This window comes from Carica papaya, chromosome 2 (assembly GCF_054855325.1).
Source record: "Carica papaya isolate Zhongbai chromosome 2, ASM5485532v1, whole genome shotgun sequence".
Lineage (NCBI taxonomy): Eukaryota > Viridiplantae > Streptophyta > Magnoliopsida > Brassicales > Caricaceae > Carica > Carica papaya.
The window spans coordinates 1,803,653-1,824,403 of record NC_142310.1 but is presented as its reverse complement, the minus strand read 5'-3'; the positions used below and the strand labels follow the sequence as shown (position 1 = coordinate 1,824,403).

The window sequence follows — 20,751 nt, the reverse complement described above, 5'->3', positions numbered from 1 at the left end:
TTTGGGATAAACACAAATTTTGGACAGTAATGAAATTACAAAAGGCAGAGGAACCAACTTCAACTCTGCAGATTCCTTCTTGAATGTATATGGAAGGTCTCAATTTTCAATCAAGCTGGAACATGATAGAATCAACTCTACCGTATACTCTCTTACCCACTTACATTGCAAAAAGCTGTAAAATTCTCAAGAACTCCCCTAAGATAAACGAACAAAAAGCTTGCGGAATGATCTCATAAAGTTCTCTAAAATCGACGCAATGATGAGTACTTCTAATCCTCGAGCTCAATGATCTTCACAACAGATGCATCGCCTACTTTCTGGCAGACCACAACACGATCATGTGGTTTTATAACACCTGAAGCCTTCCCGTGGTCTAGAGCAACCTTCAGCACTGATTCGTTTGTGGCACTTGTAGACTCAGCCTGCCAAACCAAATTCATCAGACTGCACTTTTTCCATGAACATGCCGACAAAGAGAAAGAATCATACATCACAGGCGTTACATGAGATTTTAAGGAACAAGTGGGAAGATGTTCGGCGAAGTTCCACTGTTAAAACCCATGTCTCCCCTAATATCGAAAATGCATGCCAGGGAAAATCTTGAAACTGAAGTATAACTAATCTTACCTGATGTCGAGGATCTGCAAGCATGGGAAAAAGGCCTCTGACAATGAGTGACTGCCTTGCCTGCCAATGATGTTATTAAAAAAGAAGAGGCAACCGTGAGAATGATTGTTCATAGCAACAATTCGTAAAATTATTGAAATAACAAGATTGAACATGAAGGCGAGAGGATAAATTTTTTCTAAAACTATCTTTCTAACAATTCTTTGGCAATCAAAACTAGTGTAATACTCTTTGCATGATCAAAACTTTTGACGCAAAAGTTTTCTCCACAATTCACAAACTATGCTTGTAAGTTGTACTTACAGCTAATGCCTGGAGATATTGACGAAATGTCTTAAAAGTTTAGCAAATGCACTTACATTAAAGCAACTACCGGAAATTCTATGTTGACAGTAAACATTATGTAAGGAGGGGTCAGTTTCAATCTTCAGAAGATGTAAGAGTTTCTGCCATTTAACCAAGAGCACGCGTGGAAAGAAGGATTACAGAAACTATCTAAGGAAATATAAACACAAGGGAAAAATTGCATTTTTAACACAAGAAAAGACTGCTGAAATCGTAATAATGAAAAGAGAGGGAAATATGTGATCACTGTTTGTGAGGAATTGATTGTGCAGCAGGCTTCTTTTCAGAAACCAGCGTCATATGTGCCAATGGAGTTCAATTGACCAAAAGGAAAAACACCTAACTCAGAAAGACATGGATCAAATAGTCAAAAGTTTTATCAGGAACAGTGAAGAAGAGAAGAAACAGTCTCTTAGTGTGTCCACCATATAAATGTTACAAATCCTCATTTAAGCACTCTAGAAAAACAGCAAACTGTCTCTGCTGCAATGAATCCATAAATAATTAATCAGAAAAATACCTCGAAAGCTCCAGTGAAAGTCCAACGCAGTTGATTAGTCTTAAGCCGTGGGATAACAACTGATATCACAGGCATTGTTGGCCTGTACTTTGCAATCAACCTGCACTAACACAAAAAGATTCTGAAATTCCATAATTTTTATGTATGATTTCACGTTAATTAAAAATACTGAAGAAAACCCAGGCCCAACTTTGATCTCGTATAACCCAATTATATATATATATATATATGCAGATAGATAGAGAGAGAGAGAACAGGAACCCTTATCTTTTATACACTAACATACACAAACGAAAAATATCCACAAACAAAGAAATCAAACACCTTGCAGCTCTTCCAGACGAAGTGAAGCAAATAATCACTGAAGCCTTCACCTTGATGGCTGCTCGTACCTGGATCACAAGAAATGCATCATGCTTAGGTGGAATTTATAAAATTAATTTCAAACCAATCCTTAGTCAGATGCATACTTCTTTGAGTAAAAAGAGATTAAATCAGAAAGCATCACAAGAAAATACCGCTGACGAAGCAATAGATTCCAAATGAGTCATTGGCTCTCCTACATGTTTGACAGCTTTCTTGAAGTAAAAATCATGATTGAACACCTTCTCTGCCTGCAAGCAGCAATCTATTTGAATAGCAAAGTGATCTTATAGAACCATATAAAGGAGAGCGGGAGAGAAGCATATGAACAAGTCTCCAGTTAAAAAACTTTGACTTGTCCCAATCACAAAAACAACATAGCACAATTACTCAATGTCAAACACCCGCCAATCAATAAGAATGAAGAAGTAGGAGAGTTGGTCAAAAAACAACCCCACGTAAGCAACCTTTCCCCCATGCATATATACTCCTTTATAACTTAACTCATAGTCATGCATGCTTATACTGAATGACAAATTACCCCAAAGAGCTTAATCTTGTAAGAAAAAGTATCCAACTTTACTTTTATGCTAACATGTCCATCATACGGTCATAAGTTTAAAAGCACAGGGAAAGCACACTCACTATGTTTTGTGTTGAAATAAAAACAAGACAGCCAAGATTCAACACATACTTGTTTCACATGATACCAAAACAAGATATTAGGTGACTGAGGTGTTAAAAATTAACATTATGATTTATATTCGAACACATTCATCAGGTTAAAAGCACAAACAGGCAAGAAAAGGAAACCTCAACGATTACATCAAAAGCTATATAAATGGAATCACGAAATGAAATTTCCAGACCTGATCACAGAAATAGTTCTTCACAGAGGGAAGAGAAGGAAGAGCTTCGCAAGAATATAATACAAGCTCACAACTCACAAGAAAATAGAATAATTTCAAATACATCAGAAAAGCACCAATGAAAAATCAATTAACTTCCTTTTGATAAAAGACACTAATAAAGGCTCAAACTTCGACTAATAAACGAAATAGAGTTACAGTTTTTGAACCACCACTATCAAGACCAAAAAGTACAAAGAATCCCCATTATGGCAAAAAAAAAATGATGCATTTTACAAGGTAGATTATACTTTGTGTCAATTGAGAACTCCATGAAAACATTCTCTCCATTATATTACAACAATTTATTGCACAAAGAAGTTATAGACAAGTTGTTAGTAGATTTAGCCTCAAGCACAGAATGTAATATTCAAAACACTATATCAACCCTAATACATCTGCATGAAGAATGAAAGAATCTAGTGTTCAAGAACTTAGGCATAAATTTAGCAGGTAAAACTTGAAAATTCAAGTTGATATGGTGTATAAACATAACAAAAAAGATTAAATATAGAAAAAAAAGAGGTGAGAGGGAATATTACAGAAGTCAACAAAACTTACCTCGGCACAAATCTTCCCAACAGTAGAAATGGTTTCTACAGGGTACAGTCCCCGTAAGGTTTCTGCACCTAGAAGAATTGCATCACTTCCTGAACAATCACAAAATACAACAAACACATAGATGAGCAAGATTGCAGATACATAGCAAGCAGGTGACTGATATCAACAGTGACTACTCGATAAGGCTTAACAGAAACTAAGTAGCCTCTCATATTAAAAGTTATACTCCCTGTAAAGACGTAAACTTAGGGAAGTTCATTAAAAAAAATCATCTAGCAGGGTCATAAAACAACCAAAAACTCCACTTCATGGAATAAAATTACCATCCAATATTGCATTGGCTACATCAGTTGCTTCAGCACGAGTAGGTCTCAAGTTGTCAGTCATACTGTCCACAACACGAGTAACCACTGCAGGTTTTCCAGCCATGTTGCACTTGTAAACAGCAGCCTTTTGAAACAAAAATACCTAATGACATCCAACATGAAGATTAACAAAAGAAACAAAATGGATTATTGATAGGAATAGTCTATTACTTAGGGAAAATGCAAAAAGAAAAAAAAGAGCACAGGTGTGTGACGCAGACTCAACCACACAAAGACAAAGGTATACACATGACGAAGACACACAAATGAGTGGGACAACGTAATATACCCATTTTTATTGCACTATTTCCAATTGCTAGGTCAGCACCATGATGAAGCAACCTTCAGATGTAGGAGTATTCTTATACAAAGAGTTTTCTAACTAGAAGAGAAGCAGTATATGCATATTAGCACAAGAAAAATGGGACAATTTAGTACAGAAATGATAAAGATAAGTGATCAGGGCTTCGAGGTTTATCAAACCTATGAATAACTAATGCTCTTAGGCACTCTTACTCTATAGTCTACATCCCTCAATGACTTGTCTAGCATTCTGACGTTTTTTTTCTATCTGATTTTAGAAAAGAACAAGAATGGCATCGCTCGCAAGACACCGAGGTGCGCAGCCTCTATAGGAGTACTATGTTTTTGACTACTTTCCAATCACATACACTGTAGAAGAGCATGATCACCGAATGCAATCAGCCTGAGTACTATAATGTTATGCACATGTCCAATTTAGCAAAAAAAAGAGCAAACCTTCTCTGGTGGGAGATCTATCCCCAGATTTCCACGAGAAAGTATAATTCCATCAGCTTCACGTAAAATCTCATCAAAATGATTTAACCCCTGCAAAAAACACATGCGAAAGAAATGCATCTCAAAATCATAAGTATAGGAAAGTAAAACTTTAAAAAATGAAAGATAGTCAGATCAATTATCTCACCTCTACATTTTCGATCTTTGCAAAAACTTGAGTTTGATTAAGATCACCCAATTTAGAAAGAAAATTGCGGGCCTGCATATAGCCAATATTAAATATAAGAAGGAAAGTAAATAGAACGTACTCATTAGCAAACCTTCAACTAAAGACAACAGTTTACAAGCAAACACATAAACCATTAAACAATCTAATTGAGATTAAAAAAGTATATATTCTATGAGTTTCAAGAAGGAATATGATTACATGACGAATATCTTCAGCATGTCGAGTGTATGACAACGAGAGGAAGTCAATATTATTGTTGACACCCCACGTGCTAATGACCTGATATTTGTTTACTTGCTCAGCAACCAAGAAAAGCTCCAAGAAAGGAATACAAAAAATGCACTTACTCATGTGGTATCTAAAATAAGCAGTGGAAATTTAAACATGAGTTGTCTATCTCAAGTAAGCAAGGCTCAGAGATTATTAAATTAAAATAACAGGCAAAATAGAGAAAAACCTACCAAACCACAATATTCTCATCATGTTTGCATTAAAAGAAAAAAGAAAAAGGGAAACTTGCCTCCTTATCCTTCTCAGTCAGAGTTGGCAGATCGATATGGATTTGAGAGACATGCAAAGTATACAATTGCCCAGACAAGGTAGCAGAATTTTTTATCAGGCAAACCACATCCTCACCAGTCACCTCTGTCACCTGCATTAAAGAAACACAGTTGAAATTGTGCTGAAGCATATCCAAATTCAAAACAAGCAGCCTTCATTTTCCATGCCATCATTACCTGACTTGCTTCTATTAATCAAACCTACTTGAAAGAGGCAGTCAAATAGCAAGTCAACTTTGTCTTGCCAGATCTTTATGACCACAAAAGGAGGCAACTTACAAGCATATATTACTTCAAGTAAGGGACTAACTGTACCAATACTGACCTAGTTAATGAACTTATTTCCTTAGTTGTTCCTTACCTCTAACCACACAGAAGTAGTTTCACTTCCTGTAAACAGATATTGCCCAATAAAAATAGTGTCCCCCTTCTTCACAGCCTGCAAAACCAAACTAAACTTCGGTGAAGCAAACAATTAGCTAGAAAAAAATTGTCCAACAGCATGACAAAGTGCTGTTATCCTTACATTACTTCCATAAAATAACTTGGGAAGGGCGTGGGTTTGACACAGGATACAAAAAATGAGTAAAAGAAAATTCTTAGCAAAAAAAGAAATCATAAGCAAATGAGTTTACCCAAAATCATTTTCTGTTTAAAATTTCCAAATTAAATACTCATGTTTTTCTGTGTGTAGGAAAACTAAGCTACAACAGGAGCTTTAAACAACTTGCCACTAATTACACAGCAGTTATATCAAGTTAACCAAATCTTAGATTTCAACAATAAATCGTCCCCTCTGAATCAACTAACTTCTGTATGATTAATAGAAAATGAATATAAATTATAAGTACAGCTAGCATCAAAGAGGATCCATTCCAATTAGATGTTGAAGAAGAAACCAATTTAAATCCAGCATTCCAATGTTATGCCAATAGCATAAAGATTTCATGAGTAATGAAGTGTCAATATCAGGAAGAGAATTGTAACAAATAACCATTTTTATGCCAAACATTTGCAAGCTCACGAAAGATAAGTTTACAGAGTTCAGAAAGTCTGCCATGGCCACTGCTGTTGACAACCAGAAGAGGTTCATAGGGATTGTCTACAGTCGTGGGACCACGGAAAAGGGAAAAGTGGCAGCTAATAGAGGAAAGAGATGTCCAGAAAAGTTGGCCAAACGTAGGGACTTTTTTTTTATAGAAAACGTGTTACTATTCACATACAAAGATTTACAAGTTTAACAAGGTCTCCCAAATCCTCATTTAAATATAAAGGTTGACCCTCAATCAAAATAATTAGGCCCTGAAACCAAGAATCTTTAATACTATTAACGTTGCCTTCTATTCTCTCAAAAGGCCTTCTATATTCCTCTATTTCGAAATGACCCAAAAGGTAGCCAAATGGATAAGTCTAATTGTTTGCTTATCTCTTCGGATGCCTCTCCACAGCCAAAGAACCTCTCTCTCTGTGCCTGCAATGACTCAATCAGACCCAAAAAGCTATGAACTAAAGAAGGAAATGATTGCATGTCTTTGCCCAATTCTTGCACAAGTAATACCCATTCACCAAAATTTTGCCTCTCTTGATCGACTCACCAAGAGTAAGAATACGTTCTTGAATTGCTTCACAAGCAAAAAAAAAAAGCCACCATAGGAGTTGCTTTCACCTTCTACACCTATCTCCGAGGAAATCTCTCTGACTCTTCCTCTCTGCTAGTCAAAAATTGATAATATGACTTGACCGAGAAAAGTCCCTTGGGACAAAGGTTCCATACTGCTTCATCGTTGCTTTCCTCAAGAACCGTATCTTCAAGAACTACTCTCAACTAAGCAAATTGAATAGACATCATGAAGATAAATTACCTTTGACAGACCACTAAAATTAATGGGTAGCAGATTAGAGGAGGCTTCCTTTTCTTGATCTGGTGTTAGGACAACCAAAGTATCTGCTTCAAGGGAAATTGGGCGATCAGTTTTGTTAACCACCTGCAACTCTGGACCCACTGTGTCCAGCATAACCTGTGAAGAAATATATAAAGGAAAGAAAGAAAGAAAATATAAGCTTCTTTTTTAACCTTCTAATTGAATTATATCTGTAAACCATGCCAGAGAGTTGCAAACAGTTACAAATGCTGCAAATGTGAATACACTTACAGCACAAAGCTTCTTGGTATTCTTGACAGCTGTCTTCAAATTGTCCAATGTCTCTTGGTGATATTCAGTATCACCCCAAGAAAAATCAAACCTTGCCACTGCAAAAAGTAAAAATCAACTCAAAAATACATCCTCAAAGATCACAAGAAGGAAGGCCTTCAAAAATTTTCAATTTTCAAATTTCTGTCTCTGGTTCCTATGAGAGTGAAGGAACGCAAAAGAATCCAGAAATTCATCTACCATTTAAATCCCTGATAAAACAAAAACTCCAGTCAACATAGCCTCAAAGGCTAAACAATTGCTCCAAATTCAAGGTACCCAACAAGAAAAAAAGAAAAGAAAAGAACATTATATAACCCATTTTTTATTCAACCAAGCAGCCAATCAAGTGAAAGTATTATCTCAAAAAAAAAAAAAAAATCAGGTGAAAATAACAGAATATAAACTTCCATAGCTTCCGTTCAAATTACACTAAAAATTGAAACAGGTAAAGAAGAACTGACATTCCAGCCTTCAAGCAGCCAGAAATTATAAATTACACTAAAAATTGAAACAGATAAAGAATACCTGACATTCCAGCCTTCAAGCAGCCAGAAATTATATCAACACTTCGTGATTTCGGACCAAGAGTCCCAACAATCTTTGCCATTGCTGGAAAGAAAGTCTGCATAATGCATTCACATTAGAATCAGAAATGGACCATAACATCCATATCAAAAACAAGAGAGAAGCATCTACACCCTTCTTAGGCATCTTACCTGTCAAATGTAGGATCTTACATTGTTAATATGTTTTTAATTTTAAAAATTAAGAAAACGAGCATGCAAAAAAATTAATGTACCTAAAACATGTTCTAGTTGTAGCATTAGGCCCAAAACGCAAGAATCAAATCTTAGCCTTTCACTTTCTTATCATCCAGTCAAATTATCGACCATTCCCCTCCCTCCCCACCCAAAAAGAAAAAGAAATTCAAATCCTAACACCTTGTTTGATTGCTGATAAAAAGAGAGAGAAATACAAAAAGAATGTACACTTAATCATTTCCGCCAACCTTCACCCCTCTTAAGAACAACACTTAATCAGCTACTCGTAGTAAACCAAGTAAACTGAAAACTTTTTTCTCTAGTTCGTCACTTCAATTTTCTTCCCATTCACTACATTTTCTCAACAACCAAACACCTAGATCAGACAAAACACCAACTCCAACTCCATCAACAGTCTTCTCAGCAGCAGCAAGAAAACCCAAAACCAAGAAAATCTTTCCACTAACTGACACCGATTATACCAAAACAATTCAAACCACAGTCCAACATCGAAGGACAAGATCAGCACAAGTGACTTACAGGCTTTGAAGGCTCAAGTATTGAAACCATCCTTATGGGTTCTTCAAGCAGCAAGTTATTGGTCGGCATTTTGGATCACAGCAACAAAAAAGAACGAAAAAACCAAAACTAGGAGAAACCCAGATGGATTTTACTACAGACAACAGAAAAATCAGGAAAAGCAAGAGAGATTATGAACTGTTTTCTTTTCCTCCAACAAGCATATGGTATAGTTGGTTCTTTTATACAACTACTTGGCCGTGAAGTCGATGCCCATTGAATTGTAAGGCAAGCGAATTTGGTACATACTAATAAATACTCCTCCAAAGAAAAACAAAACAAAGAAAAAATCCTGAAGAAGAAAAATAAGGAGTGATGTCGGAAATACACGCGTCCGTCACTTCCCCCTTACACCGTAACATGTCCCCACCGTATACATATACGTATACGTATATATATATATATAATATTTATTTATTTTTTTATAATTAAATTAGGAAGTTTAATTTTTTATACTGGGTTTTAATTTAAATATCTAAATTTTATTTTATTCGAAAAAGAATTAAATTTAAATTTAGAATAAAAGGGAGAGAAATCCGGGGAGTTTTGTTGTTTAATAAAACCAGCAACGTTGAAAACCACGTGGGTTGGCGCGGGGGGGGGGGGGGGGGGGGGGGGGGGTGGTGGTAGATGTGGGCCCATGGTTTTCGTGATTAAAAAGTGACCGTTGGATGGGGTCCAATTGTTTTATCCCAAGACAAAAAGTTAAAGCCCATGGAAAATGAAATGTGTTGCATGGGAAGCGAGGATCACGCTGTTTATATTTTCATTTTATTTATTTTTTTAATTTTAAGTTGATTATGTAAATAAATATTATTAATTTATTAATTAGAGTAATTAATTAAGATCAGTCTTTTAATTTATTTTCTAAATCATCCAATCATATCTTATCTATTTTGATTAAAAGAAAAATAAACGTTAATTAAGTATTATTAATTTATTTTTTTAATTTATTTTCTAAAATATTCAATCTATTTTAATTTTTTTTTTTAAAGATTTACATTAATATATTATTAATTTAAGTAATTAAGTAAAACAATACCCATAAGAAGAAAATGGCCGCAACGTTAGGCCTCTGAAACCTTTTTATTAGCATCAGATGTATTCTATATGTATCGATACGCTATGATTATTTTCTCACAATTTTAGTGTTCCCTGCTCCTACACCTCAATTCTGTATACACTTGAAAGCTGAAAAAAAGAACTCCGAAACCCATTTTCCGAATCCTTCATTCTTCATCTGCATCACCTCTGTCTGACCGAATTTCTACCAGGTCCCCTTTAGTTTTAATAGTCTCTTTAAGAGGAAAGGAGGCCCTGCCGTAAAGGAAAATACCGAGACGGGCTTCAGAAGAGATGGTTCCGGAAGGCTAGTATCATCTTCGGTGACAAAAGCAAGGCAAACGCCAAGATTGAACCAAAGAACATTTTGGTAAGGTATCTGAAAGGGTCATCATCAGATTTATCATGGATGATGGTTGGGCTTGACATAGCTTTCGCTGAAGGCATTGCTTCTAATACTGCATCTGCCAGGTCGGTGATGAAGGAAGAGGTACAACCTAGAGCCGGAACACGACCCCAATTCTCAATCCCGGATTCAAGAGCCAACTCCTTGTACTCCATATCAATCTCTTCAAGAGTCTCTATGTGCTCGCTCACAAAGCTGAAATCAAAGATTATAAATCACTCAACATGAGCAAATACTTTTTCAAGAATGTACAAGCTTATCATCACGAGCAATATAATAATAAAAACAAAGCTTATGTACAAGAAATCATGCAACATAAATTACAAATTATATGTCAACTATCAGAGTACGATTCACGTAGACCTAGAAAATGCACATGTTCTATCCCGCTTATCCTGGATGTTAAAATACCGAATCTAGTGAAAAATATACCAAATCCTTTTCCAACTTCCAGATATCATTACATTTAAATTGAGTTTTAATTTATGGATGCAAAAGCAGCACCTTTTGCTGCTGCATGGTCAGAACCCTGGATTCACAGTTTTGAGGAACATTGGCAATGCCTTCAACCAGATTCTCATATTCATGTTCGAAAACCACACCACGACTCAAACTTTGGTGCATCAATTTAACTTGGCCAACTAATTCTAGCATTTCATATTAGAACATTTCAGATCGTTCACGTGTGTGTAATTAAACAATTATATCAATGTAAGGTCCATACCAAAATATCTATGCAAAATTAAAGATATGCAAACATTTGGCCATAACTTTAACTTCGAGAAAATAATTCAGAAGGCATTGAAATAGGACAATCATAAAATATCCTCAACAAATTGGGAGAAAGAGGTATAGAGGATTTATAAACTTAAGATCAATATTGATCTTATTAGACATCCCAACCAATAAAAAATAGAAACCAGCATCATATAGCAGATGGCATTACAATTATTAATGATGTACCTTATTGGAACAGCTAGGAGACTCTTCACACCTTTCTGGCCAAGTTGAACAAGAACTTTATCAGTGTATGGTTTCAGCCATTCTACAGGCCCAACTCGACTCTGATCAAAAGAGGAGCAATGAACACATGAGAAAAGGTAAGTTAATAAAAGCCAGGGTTTGCTGAATTGAGGATGAAAAATGGAAACTAGGGCTCTATAGCCAACCTGGTAAGCCAGAGTATGATCATTTTCTATGCCTCTAGCCTTAAGCTCCTGCATGATTAAGTATATGCACTCCTCCATCTGATCCTTGTATGGATCTCCAGCATCCTCAACATAGCTTACTGGTACTCCATGGGCGCTAAAGAATATCATGACCTACAATACCGATAAAAGAAAGGAACAGATGTAGAGTAGCTCTTATCAATATTAAAGAAGGTAACAAAGGCCAATTTAGAAATCAAACCCACCTCCTCTGGCTTGGAGAATTTCTCAAGCTCTTTTTCAATCAGGTTAGACATAGACTTGATGTAACCTTCTCGTTGATACCAGGACTGTATAATTGAAACAGGCAGTCTTGATAGATATGCATCCTGCCTGTAGGGTATTATGAATGATTTTTAGAGAATAAGTTTTCCAATATGCAGAACAAATAGGAACTGTCCCCAAAGACACCCACCTGAACATACTCTCAAGAACACGAATGCTGGACCCAGTTGTCGAGATTGAATATTGAGGATAAAGTGGCAGCACAACGAGCCTTGTTATCTGGTCTCTCTTAATCTGTTGCATGTAAGAAAGAATATATAATCATGACTTTGACAATGAAAAGGCTGAAGAAATTGTTTTACTAATTATTTGATAGGAAGGAAAAAAGAATAAAACTATATAGCAAATTTCCTCCATTGTTTTTCCTGACTTTTTTTTAATTTACTCAGAAACTTAATAACAATGACTCAAAGTTTGTGTCCAACCAAAGAATATAGTTTGAAGGTTGACAACGCGATTCTATATCAAATGAAAACATGGCAAGAATAATCAGTCATTAAGGAGATGATGGTAAGCAAAGTATTCCTATTCACCTGCTGAATCGCCTCCTCAGTAAATGGGTGCCAGTAGCGCATCCCAACATATACATTGACGTGCACGTCCTTTGCTTCCAAAGCCATTTTGAGAGCAGTTGCCTGCAAAAGTATTTCTAACAGTGACTAATAAATTGATGCACAGAAAATTGATGTGAGGGTTTTGTTCCCTCTAGAAAGGGTGGCAGTTTATTTGGAAAGGGTTAGCATCCCCATGCGGACATGAATGTAGCGTTCTAGCTGCAAAGAGACTATTTGCAGGAAGAAACACCACAAGAATTTGAGTTAAAGAGATTATTTGCAGATTCCACGCTAATGATCATAAGTATTCAAGCAATAACATTGAATGGAAAACAGAAAATAGTGTTCTACCTGCTCATCCGTTATCTTACGCAATGGTGATCCACCACCAATAGCCGCATACCCTTCTTTACTTTTGGGTGCACGGATTACAGATATCAGTTTCGCCAAAGGTTGTTGAAGAAACCGAAACAACCTTGGGAGACGTATAATATCCTGTATCACAAAAACAATTTACGCCATTAAAAACCTATTCATTAGTGCCTAGCTATGAGTCAGAACCTACAAATAAACACAGAGAATTAGAAAACAAGGTAAGGAAACAAAAAGAATACATGATAAGATGACGCACCGGATCTGCAAACAAATTAAACAAGAAAGGCTGAACATCATGAAGTGTCTCCGGACCTCCAAGATTCAGAAGCAGCACCCCAACCTTATCATCAGTAGCAAATGGGAATGATTCAACAAAGTTTTCACCGTACGTGTATACTCCCATCGAACAATGTGTTTGACCGATTTGGTTTCTTTTCTCACTAGGGCTAAAAATATGTGAACCGCCCATAAAACTACTTTTACTGGTTGATTCAGAATGTGAAATTGCAACTGCTTTGTATGAAGGTTTACAGAGAGCAGGTAATCCTTCACATGAATGTGATGGCAAGCGATGTGACCTATAAATAGAAGAACATTAGGAAAGCTCTGTGCCACTAGCCTAGGATAATTACATGCTATAAAATTAACTCATTACAGAAAATAATATAACAATACAGACAAAGCAAGGTGGCCAAATGAGTGCTATTACCATGCCTCCAAGGCATGGTGCCTCCGTGTTTTCAACTGTTAGAAAAACCTTATCCATTCATAATTCTCTCTCACAACACCTTGCCTCACAGGCATGGTAGAATCGAATTTATCAACCCAAAGAACTTTAACCAGCAACCATTGACTTTTCTTTTCTCGTTTATCTTGGCGCTATCCATTAACAATTTCTTCAAAGCAACAATAGATTTTCCTTCTTCTGTCAAATTCAAACATAAATCCAATGTAGAACCCTTGGTTATCCAAAGCACGATTTTATGATCCCTCGTCATTTCAAACAAAGACACACATCCAAAATTACACGTCTCCTTAAACATGCCCCACAATCAGACCTTAATGTTAAAAAACAAAGGTTAAAATATCTTGAGATCAATCTACAGAAGATTGGAAGAACAATAGCAACAAAAACTGATCCCAATACAAGCTCAACAACATAAAACTGGAAATGAAAATTCCAGGTTTAAAACCGAACTAGAAAAGCTTACCTAGAGAGCTTCAAATTGGGAACCATCCCAGATAACGATTGCGACGCCGATGCCATGGATCAGAGTTTTGTTTTTACAAAATTAACGTAGATGAGCGAGAGAAAGAGGGAGAGAAGGAAGCTAAATAGGGGAATTTCGATGGATCGATCTTCTAGGGTTTAGTTGAAAAGTCAATAGCGACTCCTTTGACGGGTCAATGGCAACCAACTGCCCACCTTTCTGTCCTCACGTCCAAACACCAGAAAAAAAAATTTAAAAAAAAAAAAACCCAATTACGTGATGGTGAAGGTAGCGCTGAAGAGGAAACTTCTTCTGCAAAATTGTGACAAGCACTTTGAAAATTATTGGATTACAGAGAGAGAGAAAGCGAGGTGAAAGTCAATGATCTTTGACTCTCTGTTTCTCTTAATTAATTTGTTAATTTTCTTAATATGACCTTATTAAAATATCTTCGTCTTTTGTCGTCAAGTGAGAAAATCCAAATTAAAAGTTTGAGATTAAATATATATAATATATATAAATTATTTATAATCTATTGAAGCATTATTATAATGCTTTACGAACATAGTACAATTTATTAAATATTATAATTAATATAATAATTTTTATTTTATTTATATATATATATGCACATAATTATTGGTTATACCCTTTTATTTATTAGTAATTATAAGCTAATATAAATGCATGAGACAATTTATATTTAACACCAAATGTTCATGTGACAAACTTAATTCAATAATTTATGTACGTTGAAGGACTTATGATGTTTTAATTTTTAATAATATTTGCTTGTTTTCTAGTACATTTTATAATAGCAAAAATTAAAATAATTAAATATGTTTAATATTTTTAAAAACAATTTAAAAAATAAATTAAATTAAATTAATAAATTATTACATATATTTCTACAGTAATTAATTCATTAATTTTAATTAATTAGTAAATAATTTTTTTCTTATATTATTTTATTAAAAATATAAAACATTAAAATATTTAAAAATGAATAGAAAATATTATTAAAATATTTTCTTTTACTTATTTTTCTCATATTTAAAAGATAATTAGTCCACCAACAATACACTATTTTAATTTCATTAATTTTTTGTCTTTTGAAGATTTATTTTTATCATTTTATAAATAAATTAATATTATATTCATAATTCATTACAAATTTCAAATATTTTTAATTAAAAATATAAAAAATAATAAATGATTTACCAAAAATTTAAAATGAATTATTTGAAATTACAATCTTATAAATAATATTTATTATTTTATTTTATTTAAAACAAATAAAAATAATAATTAAAAAAAAAAAACCCTCGAACGAACCAGAGGACAACAGAGCTTCATTTCAAAATTTAGCCTTCAAAAAACCCAACAGTTCAAGACAAGAAGAACTCTGCAGAAATCTCCTACACTCCCACCTCAAGAAAAATGGCTGAAGACACCGGAGCAGACGCGAGAACAACATCGCCTAAACCTTTGTTTTCCTTCTTTCCCAAGATCGATTTCAAAACTTTGCCGTTCTTTAACCTACTTCCAAACCCGGATGCTAAGTTGAAAGAGGAGAAGCAGCCAAAAGCTCCAATAGCAGGCGATGGCGAGGGCGAGAGTGGGAAGACCAGTGTCGGGAGGGTGTCTTTCCCGAATGTTGCCCCGAAAGTTCCGGAACCATTGGGGTTGGAGGCCGAGGAGAGCGCGGGAAGGACTTCTAATCCTGTAGTTCTCTGGCAGGTACGTTTTATTTTTTCTGTTTGGTTCCTGAGCAAGCTGTGACCAGAAAAGGTCAAAAGTAATTATCTTGATACGCTCGGTGTTGAGAAACTACAAGGAGTTTGTTTAGGTGTAGAGTGCTGTTAAGCGCATAAACTAAGATTTCCTGTTTTCCTTTTTCAATTCTGTAATCGAACCACTGATATCTGGTATAGTTCAGGCGTCTAATTAAGAATCGTAATCACAGGGCAGTAAATGATTAATGATGAAATAACTTTCTGTATCTCTAGGGAGTTTAACGTGAACCTATTCGTTTTTTAAGATGGGATAATGCAATATCTGCTCAGAAGAACTCACTTTTCTAAACTTATTTTCAGTCATATTTTAATAATATACACGTTGGTCCCACTGAATACATTTACGGGTGCTAGGATAAGATGGAAAGAGAAGCTTACGAACCAAAATTTTACTGCTACTAGTGTGGAAATTTTGTACACAAAGAAACATGAGAGGAAAGTAATTAGATGAGAAGTAGTACTAGTAGAATGTTGTAAAGTTGGAGTTGGAGTAGGGTGAGAGTGCTTGTGTTTAGTGGTCATTGGGTGCTGGAAATGGGAGCAGGAGCAAATAGTTTTAGATCAGGATGGAGACCAATACAAAGGTTCCTAATACTCACCGTCCCTTTGCTTTATTCCTATTTTTAATTAAACATGGAATTGAAAATATTATTCGTCTACTAAATTTGTTTTTTTATTCTTATTCCACATAGTTAGCATTTTCAGCAGATTAGCTTTAGGACTTTGTGGTTCTAGGGGTTACTGGCGATTTAATACTGGAGGTGGATGGCAGAAGCAAGAGTTTTGTGTTTATTGAGATGAGGGTCAAGCCCGTGCGAAGGCACCTACTACAAAATACTTAAAAGACTAGTGGTTCTGGAGTCACCGGAGGTAGCGGCGAAAGCAAAAGAGCTTTTTATCATATGTCCTGCGGCCTTACATTGCAAAGAACCCTCTATGAAAAATTTAAAACTAGTGGTTGGGTGCTGGAGTTGGGGTAGAAGCAAAGAGTTTAACACCAACTGTGAGTGCAATAAGTACCTAAAAGGGGCAAAATGATGCTTTGATCGAAATGGAGAAAGGACATAGTGTTGCAGGGGCCCTAGCAGATAACCATCTATTTACACTAGCTTAGCTAATCCATATTGCATATATGCTAATGCATGTTTACATGTTCAGAGATTTTGATTTTTCAGCTTTGTCAACTTGAGGGGTAGTATTATTTTATTATCAGATTTAGATGCCAGAGGTTATAGTTATTATGGTTTTCTTTTTCTTTATAGCTTTCATTGATGAATGTCTAGCAAAGTCAGAGCCAATTATTTTCTTCTTTTTCCGTAACTAGCTCATCAGTAGCCTCTTTTGCTTGTTTGCTTTGGTTGTATGTGTATTATCTTTATTTCCCAAGGATTTGGTTAATAAAATTTACGTTTACCTTGGAAAAAATACATTTCTGCATATAAGATGCTTGAATCAAAGGAACTTTAATACAAAACTTCTTGCGATTTTGCTAATAAAAGATACATGTCTGCATATAAGATGCTTGACCCAAAGGAACTTTGGTCCAAAACTTCTTGCTTAATAGGTGCAGTTCGTTTTTATTCTGTATATTGTTTTTATTTAATTTGCAGTGATATTATTTTCAGTTCTAGTCACCAAATTTTTCATATTTTCATATTTTAATGTTTCTATATAAAAAGGGTTTCTTCCGTTATGACAATGTTTCTAACTGATTTATTCAGTCCAATTTTTCATAGAGGTGCAAAGATGCTAACTGAAAAAATGATGCTTCACAATTAAGATATTTTCACTAGCCAGCTTGTGGAAAAATGCACTAAACTAGCTGTCAAGGACACTTTTGCTTTCTGGAAATCTAGGTTCCCATACACACATGTGGACATTTTTTCTTTTATGTTCATTTGCACAATAGTTTACAGTTACTTGTCTGTGATATCGTCCTTTCAGTGCCATTATCATATACTGTTTTCATAATACTAGTTTGGCTCTTTTTACCTGTGATGATATATGTGGAAGATTCTCTATATTATAATAGCAACTTCTTGGCCTTTCCTTGTTGTGTGTTTGTTACTATACTAATGAAGATACATTGCAATACTTATCCCCAGTCTTTTGCTAATCATTTTCCTTTATGACCTGGAGTCCTGGACCCTTTTTCTTCTCAGTTCAAAAATCTAGTTCCTTATTTTCCTTGCCCCTGGCCGAACCCTCGATGGCTATATCCATCAACTGTTTGCTTTAGGAAAATGGTCTTCTATTATACGCCATCATTTCTCTGAGCAAGTTTCGGAAATCCTGCGAACCAGAGAGAAGTCAAGAATGAGGATACTAAGTCTGTAAATTATGTTGAGATTTTTCTGGTTGTTCCTCTATGCACTAAAGTTTCAGATCTTTAAAGAATTTATAAATTCGTTTGGTTGATATCTTTAGTTTCTCTCCTTTGTTTTATTTTCTGCCATTAAAGTAGAAATATCCTTTCCAGGTTTATGCTCTTGGTGGGTTCCTTATCCTAAGGTGGGTATGGGCTAGATGGACAGAGAGAAATGAGAGGGATGCCAAAAAGGAGTCACCTGATGATGACGACCAAACTCCAGCAGATGACGAAGATTCTTATGCTACATGAATATCCTTTAGTTGGTTTGTACAAAGGATATATAAAAAAAAAATTCTGTTCAGACTACTTCTTACTGTGTGAATGTGAAGTTTAGTTGCTTTAGGGTTGTGAAACTTCTTCTCTTTTTGTTAGAACTCAGCAACCATGAAGTTTGAGCTTTATAATTATTTTCCCCCCATCCTGTGTTTCTTCTTTGCTTATCAACATAGATAATGCTAAATTACTAAATACAAAGTACTTTGTTGTTGATGGTATAATATTTGAATGTTTTGTAGTAGAATGGGGTAATACCTGTAAGATCCAACTGATTATGCCGAGGACTGATGCTTTTTCTTTTTCTCTTTGAAAGGCAGTGTTTGACTTTGAGGTTGTTAATATATGATGTTAGTACCTCCCCAGTTAAGATCTAAGGTCATATGATGTTTTCTTCTTCATTGGGACCAAGAACTTAAGCTTATGATGTTTCCAAGAACTTAGCTTATTAATGCATTAGTGGATACTGTAGTAATTAAGTCGGATTAATTCTCAATTATTATATTTCTGGGCAAAAAATAGTTTGACAATTAGTTTTCTTTAGTTGAAATAGTTACAGTACGGTAAATATCTGACATAATTTTTTTTCTTCATAAAAAACTTTTTTTTGTGATAGATATTGTGTGTTACAAATATGTTTGCATCATTTTTATTTTTTTTTAATGGTATTTAGTATTTTGAATAGTAGTATTTAAGTAATTTTTTATGTATTCTAAAATGATGATTTACTTCGTATACTATTTATTTTTGTTCAAATTAGTTTCGATCAAATTAATTTTTAATATTGTTGAAATATTTTTAAATCAGTCGTTGTTCTCAATAAAAGATAATATTTTCAACTTACATGTCATGTGTCAAAGAAATCTATTTCAAGATAATCTCTCATAAAAACTCGAGATTTATTACCGAAAAAAATTTTATCGACCTGGATAGTGCTGATGTTCCTTTTACTATTATTCCACCTATCACTACCAAGTATAATCCATTTGGTGTTCCTTATGACTCCAATCATGATTTGGGATTATCACCACTCCTGGGTCTGCACCATCCAGCTCGTTGCCTAGACAAAACCCCTTTGATTTTCCATATGATTCAAATGATGAGAAGACTAAATTTGAGGCAAATAGTTTACAAGAAGAATTCTTTGGGTTCCACCAGAAGGCATCCATGTTGTGTAGGCATGGAAGCCTCAGTGGTGGACAATTAATCTTTGAGCTTCCTAAGCAACACAGTAATAGAGAAGGGAATGAGGATTTAGGGCATGAGTTGGACCGGTCAATGAGGATCGATTCTCGTATGATTTTTTTTTTTTATAATGTAATGTTATATATCATATAGTATCTCGCGTTATATTTAATTAATATTCGAATTAATTATAAGTTATTATACGTCAATAAATTTGATACGTAGTATCTAAGTTAAAAGTATTAATTTCTATTAATGATGAGAGGTTAAATTAAAAAATTTGTAAAAGTAAATAGTATGAGGACCAAATTATTAATTCAGTCGTTAAAAAAATATATTTTTTATGTTTTCAATATGTGATAATTCGGTTAACTAAATTAATTTTGAAAATACAGATAAAATATAAGTTATTTTTTTTTTATTTTTAAGAGAGGAAGATTCTTAATTTTTTTATCTTGAATTAATCTAATAAAGAAAAAAAAAAGTTATACTAATTGTTTCTTTACTTATAACATAGTGTTTATACCTTTTTTAATGCAAAAATATTACACTGGATTTTAAACTATTATATTACTCTAATTAAAAAAAAATTAATTATTAAAAAATATATTTTTAATTTAAAAATTTAATTTAATTTAATCATTATAATATCATCAACATATTAAGAATTTTAACTTTTTGTCACACTAAATTAAACATTATAAGTCAATGATCATGATTCATAATACATACACAAAATAATAAATTTTATCTTTTAAATAAAATTTGAATTCATAATTTTCAACTCTTAATTACTAAGCTAAGCTATTATTAGTTATTGCTTTCTACTTTAAACTATGTTTATATATAATACATAATGGTGACGTGACTTTTTTTTCTTCTAAAATATTAATTAAATACTTTTTTTTTATGATTAGGCCAGCCTGGAGTAATTAATTAATCAATATCTGTTTTTCAACAAATAAAATAGAAAAATAATATATAATATAACTCATTTTCCACGTTGATAGCTCCATATAATAATATCAAAAATAATATCTTTAAATAATTAAATAAAAATAATAACAAGAATAAAAAATAATATCTTAAATTTAATTAAAAATTTAATATATCTGACTACTTTTTATAAAATTAGAATTATAAATCATAAAGTTAATTGTATTTATTTTTTTAATTAAATAATAATAATAATTATGATTATATCTTTCCCTCTGTCTGTGTGTATATATATAAATATATATACGTATAAG

The 20,751-nt window shown here is 34.0% G+C and overlaps 3 protein-coding genes across 7 annotated transcripts; 1 reads left to right on the top strand and 2 right to left on the bottom strand.

Annotated features, from left to right (window-relative positions):
* Positions 1–35: 35 nt before the first annotated feature.
* On the bottom strand, positions 36–8,945 carry LOC110809145 (pyruvate kinase 1, cytosolic-like). 4 transcript variants are annotated; one of them, XM_088212537.1, is made up of 16 exons: positions 8,737–8,945; positions 7,961–8,057; positions 7,394–7,491; positions 7,103–7,258; positions 5,602–5,679; positions 5,201–5,332; positions 4,879–4,959; positions 4,639–4,710; positions 4,452–4,541; positions 3,651–3,795; positions 3,328–3,416; positions 2,014–2,109; positions 1,820–1,887; positions 1,496–1,595; positions 631–690; positions 36–425 (listed from the first exon to the last, which is right to left on the bottom strand). In XM_088212537.1, exons 1-16 carry the CDS (start codon positions 8,803–8,805, stop codon positions 273–275), a joined length of 1,584 nt encoding a protein of 527 aa, XP_088068663.1. In that variant the 5' UTR covers positions 8,806–8,945; the 3' UTR covers positions 36–272. The 4 variants fall into 4 exon arrangements, with proteins under 4 accessions (XP_088068663.1, XP_088068665.1, XP_088068664.1 ...); XM_088212539.1 differs by lacking the exon at positions 8,737–8,945 and adding an exon at positions 8,235–8,253; XM_088212538.1 differs by lacking the exon at positions 4,879–4,959.
* Positions 8,946–9,820: 875 nt separating this feature from the next.
* On the bottom strand, positions 9,821–14,064 carry LOC110809148 (ferrochelatase 1). Of its 2 annotated transcripts, none has more exons than XM_022034880.2 (9): positions 13,877–14,064; positions 12,922–13,243; positions 12,642–12,785; positions 12,270–12,371; positions 11,867–11,970; positions 11,658–11,784; positions 11,413–11,565; positions 11,207–11,307; positions 9,821–10,438 (listed from the first exon to the last, which is right to left on the bottom strand). In XM_022034880.2, the coding sequence occupies exons 1-9, from the start codon at positions 13,930–13,932 to the stop codon at positions 10,123–10,125; spliced, it is 1,425 nt and encodes a 474-aa protein (XP_021890572.1). In that variant the 5' UTR covers positions 13,933–14,064; the 3' UTR covers positions 9,821–10,122. The 2 variants fall into 2 exon arrangements, with proteins under 2 accessions (XP_021890572.1, XP_088068662.1); XM_088212536.1 differs by lacking the exon at positions 13,877–14,064 and adding an exon at positions 13,375–13,514.
* A 1,140-nt stretch (positions 14,065–15,204) lies between these two features.
* On the top strand, positions 15,205–18,461 carry LOC110809191 (uncharacterized). Its single transcript, XM_022034947.2, has 2 exons — positions 15,205–15,616; positions 18,152–18,461. Exons 1-2 carry the CDS (start codon positions 15,317–15,319, stop codon positions 18,290–18,292), a joined length of 441 nt encoding a protein of 146 aa, XP_021890639.1. The 5' UTR covers positions 15,205–15,316; the 3' UTR covers positions 18,293–18,461.
* The last annotated feature ends 2,290 nt before the right edge of the window (positions 18,462–20,751 follow it).

Bases quoted from the DNA above. Each gene is read 5' to 3' on its own strand.
- LOC110809145 (XM_088212537.1), bottom strand. From the start codon at position 8,805: ATGCCGACCAATAACTTGCTGCTTGAAGAACCCATAAGGATGGTTTCA. The intron at 7,492-7,960 runs GTATTCTTTATC...TACTTTTTGCAG, and splicing joins CTTGAAGGCTGGAATGTCAG to TGGCAAGGTTTGATTTTTCT. The intron at 2,110-3,327 runs GTAAGTTTTGTT...TGCTGCTTGCAG, and splicing joins TTGGGAAGATTTGTGCCGAG to GCAGAGAAGGTGTTCAATCA.
- LOC110809148 (XM_022034880.2), bottom strand. From the start codon at position 13,932: ATGGCATCGGCGTCGCAATCGTTATCTGGGATGGTTCCCAATTTGAAG. The intron at 12,786-12,921 runs GTGCGTCATCTT...TTTGTGATACAG, and splicing joins TTAATTTGTTTGCAGATCCG to GATATTATACGTCTCCCAAG. The intron at 11,308-11,412 runs GTTGGCTATAGA...TCTTTTGATCAG, and splicing joins ATCATACTCTGGCTTACCAG to AGTCGAGTTGGGCCTGTAGA.
- LOC110809191 (XM_022034947.2), top strand. From the start codon at position 15,317: ATGGCTGAAGACACCGGAGCAGACGCGAGAACAACATCGCCTAAACCT. The intron at 15,617-18,151 runs GTACGTTTTATT...TATCCTTTCCAG, and splicing joins ATCCTGTAGTTCTCTGGCAG to GTTTATGCTCTTGGTGGGTT.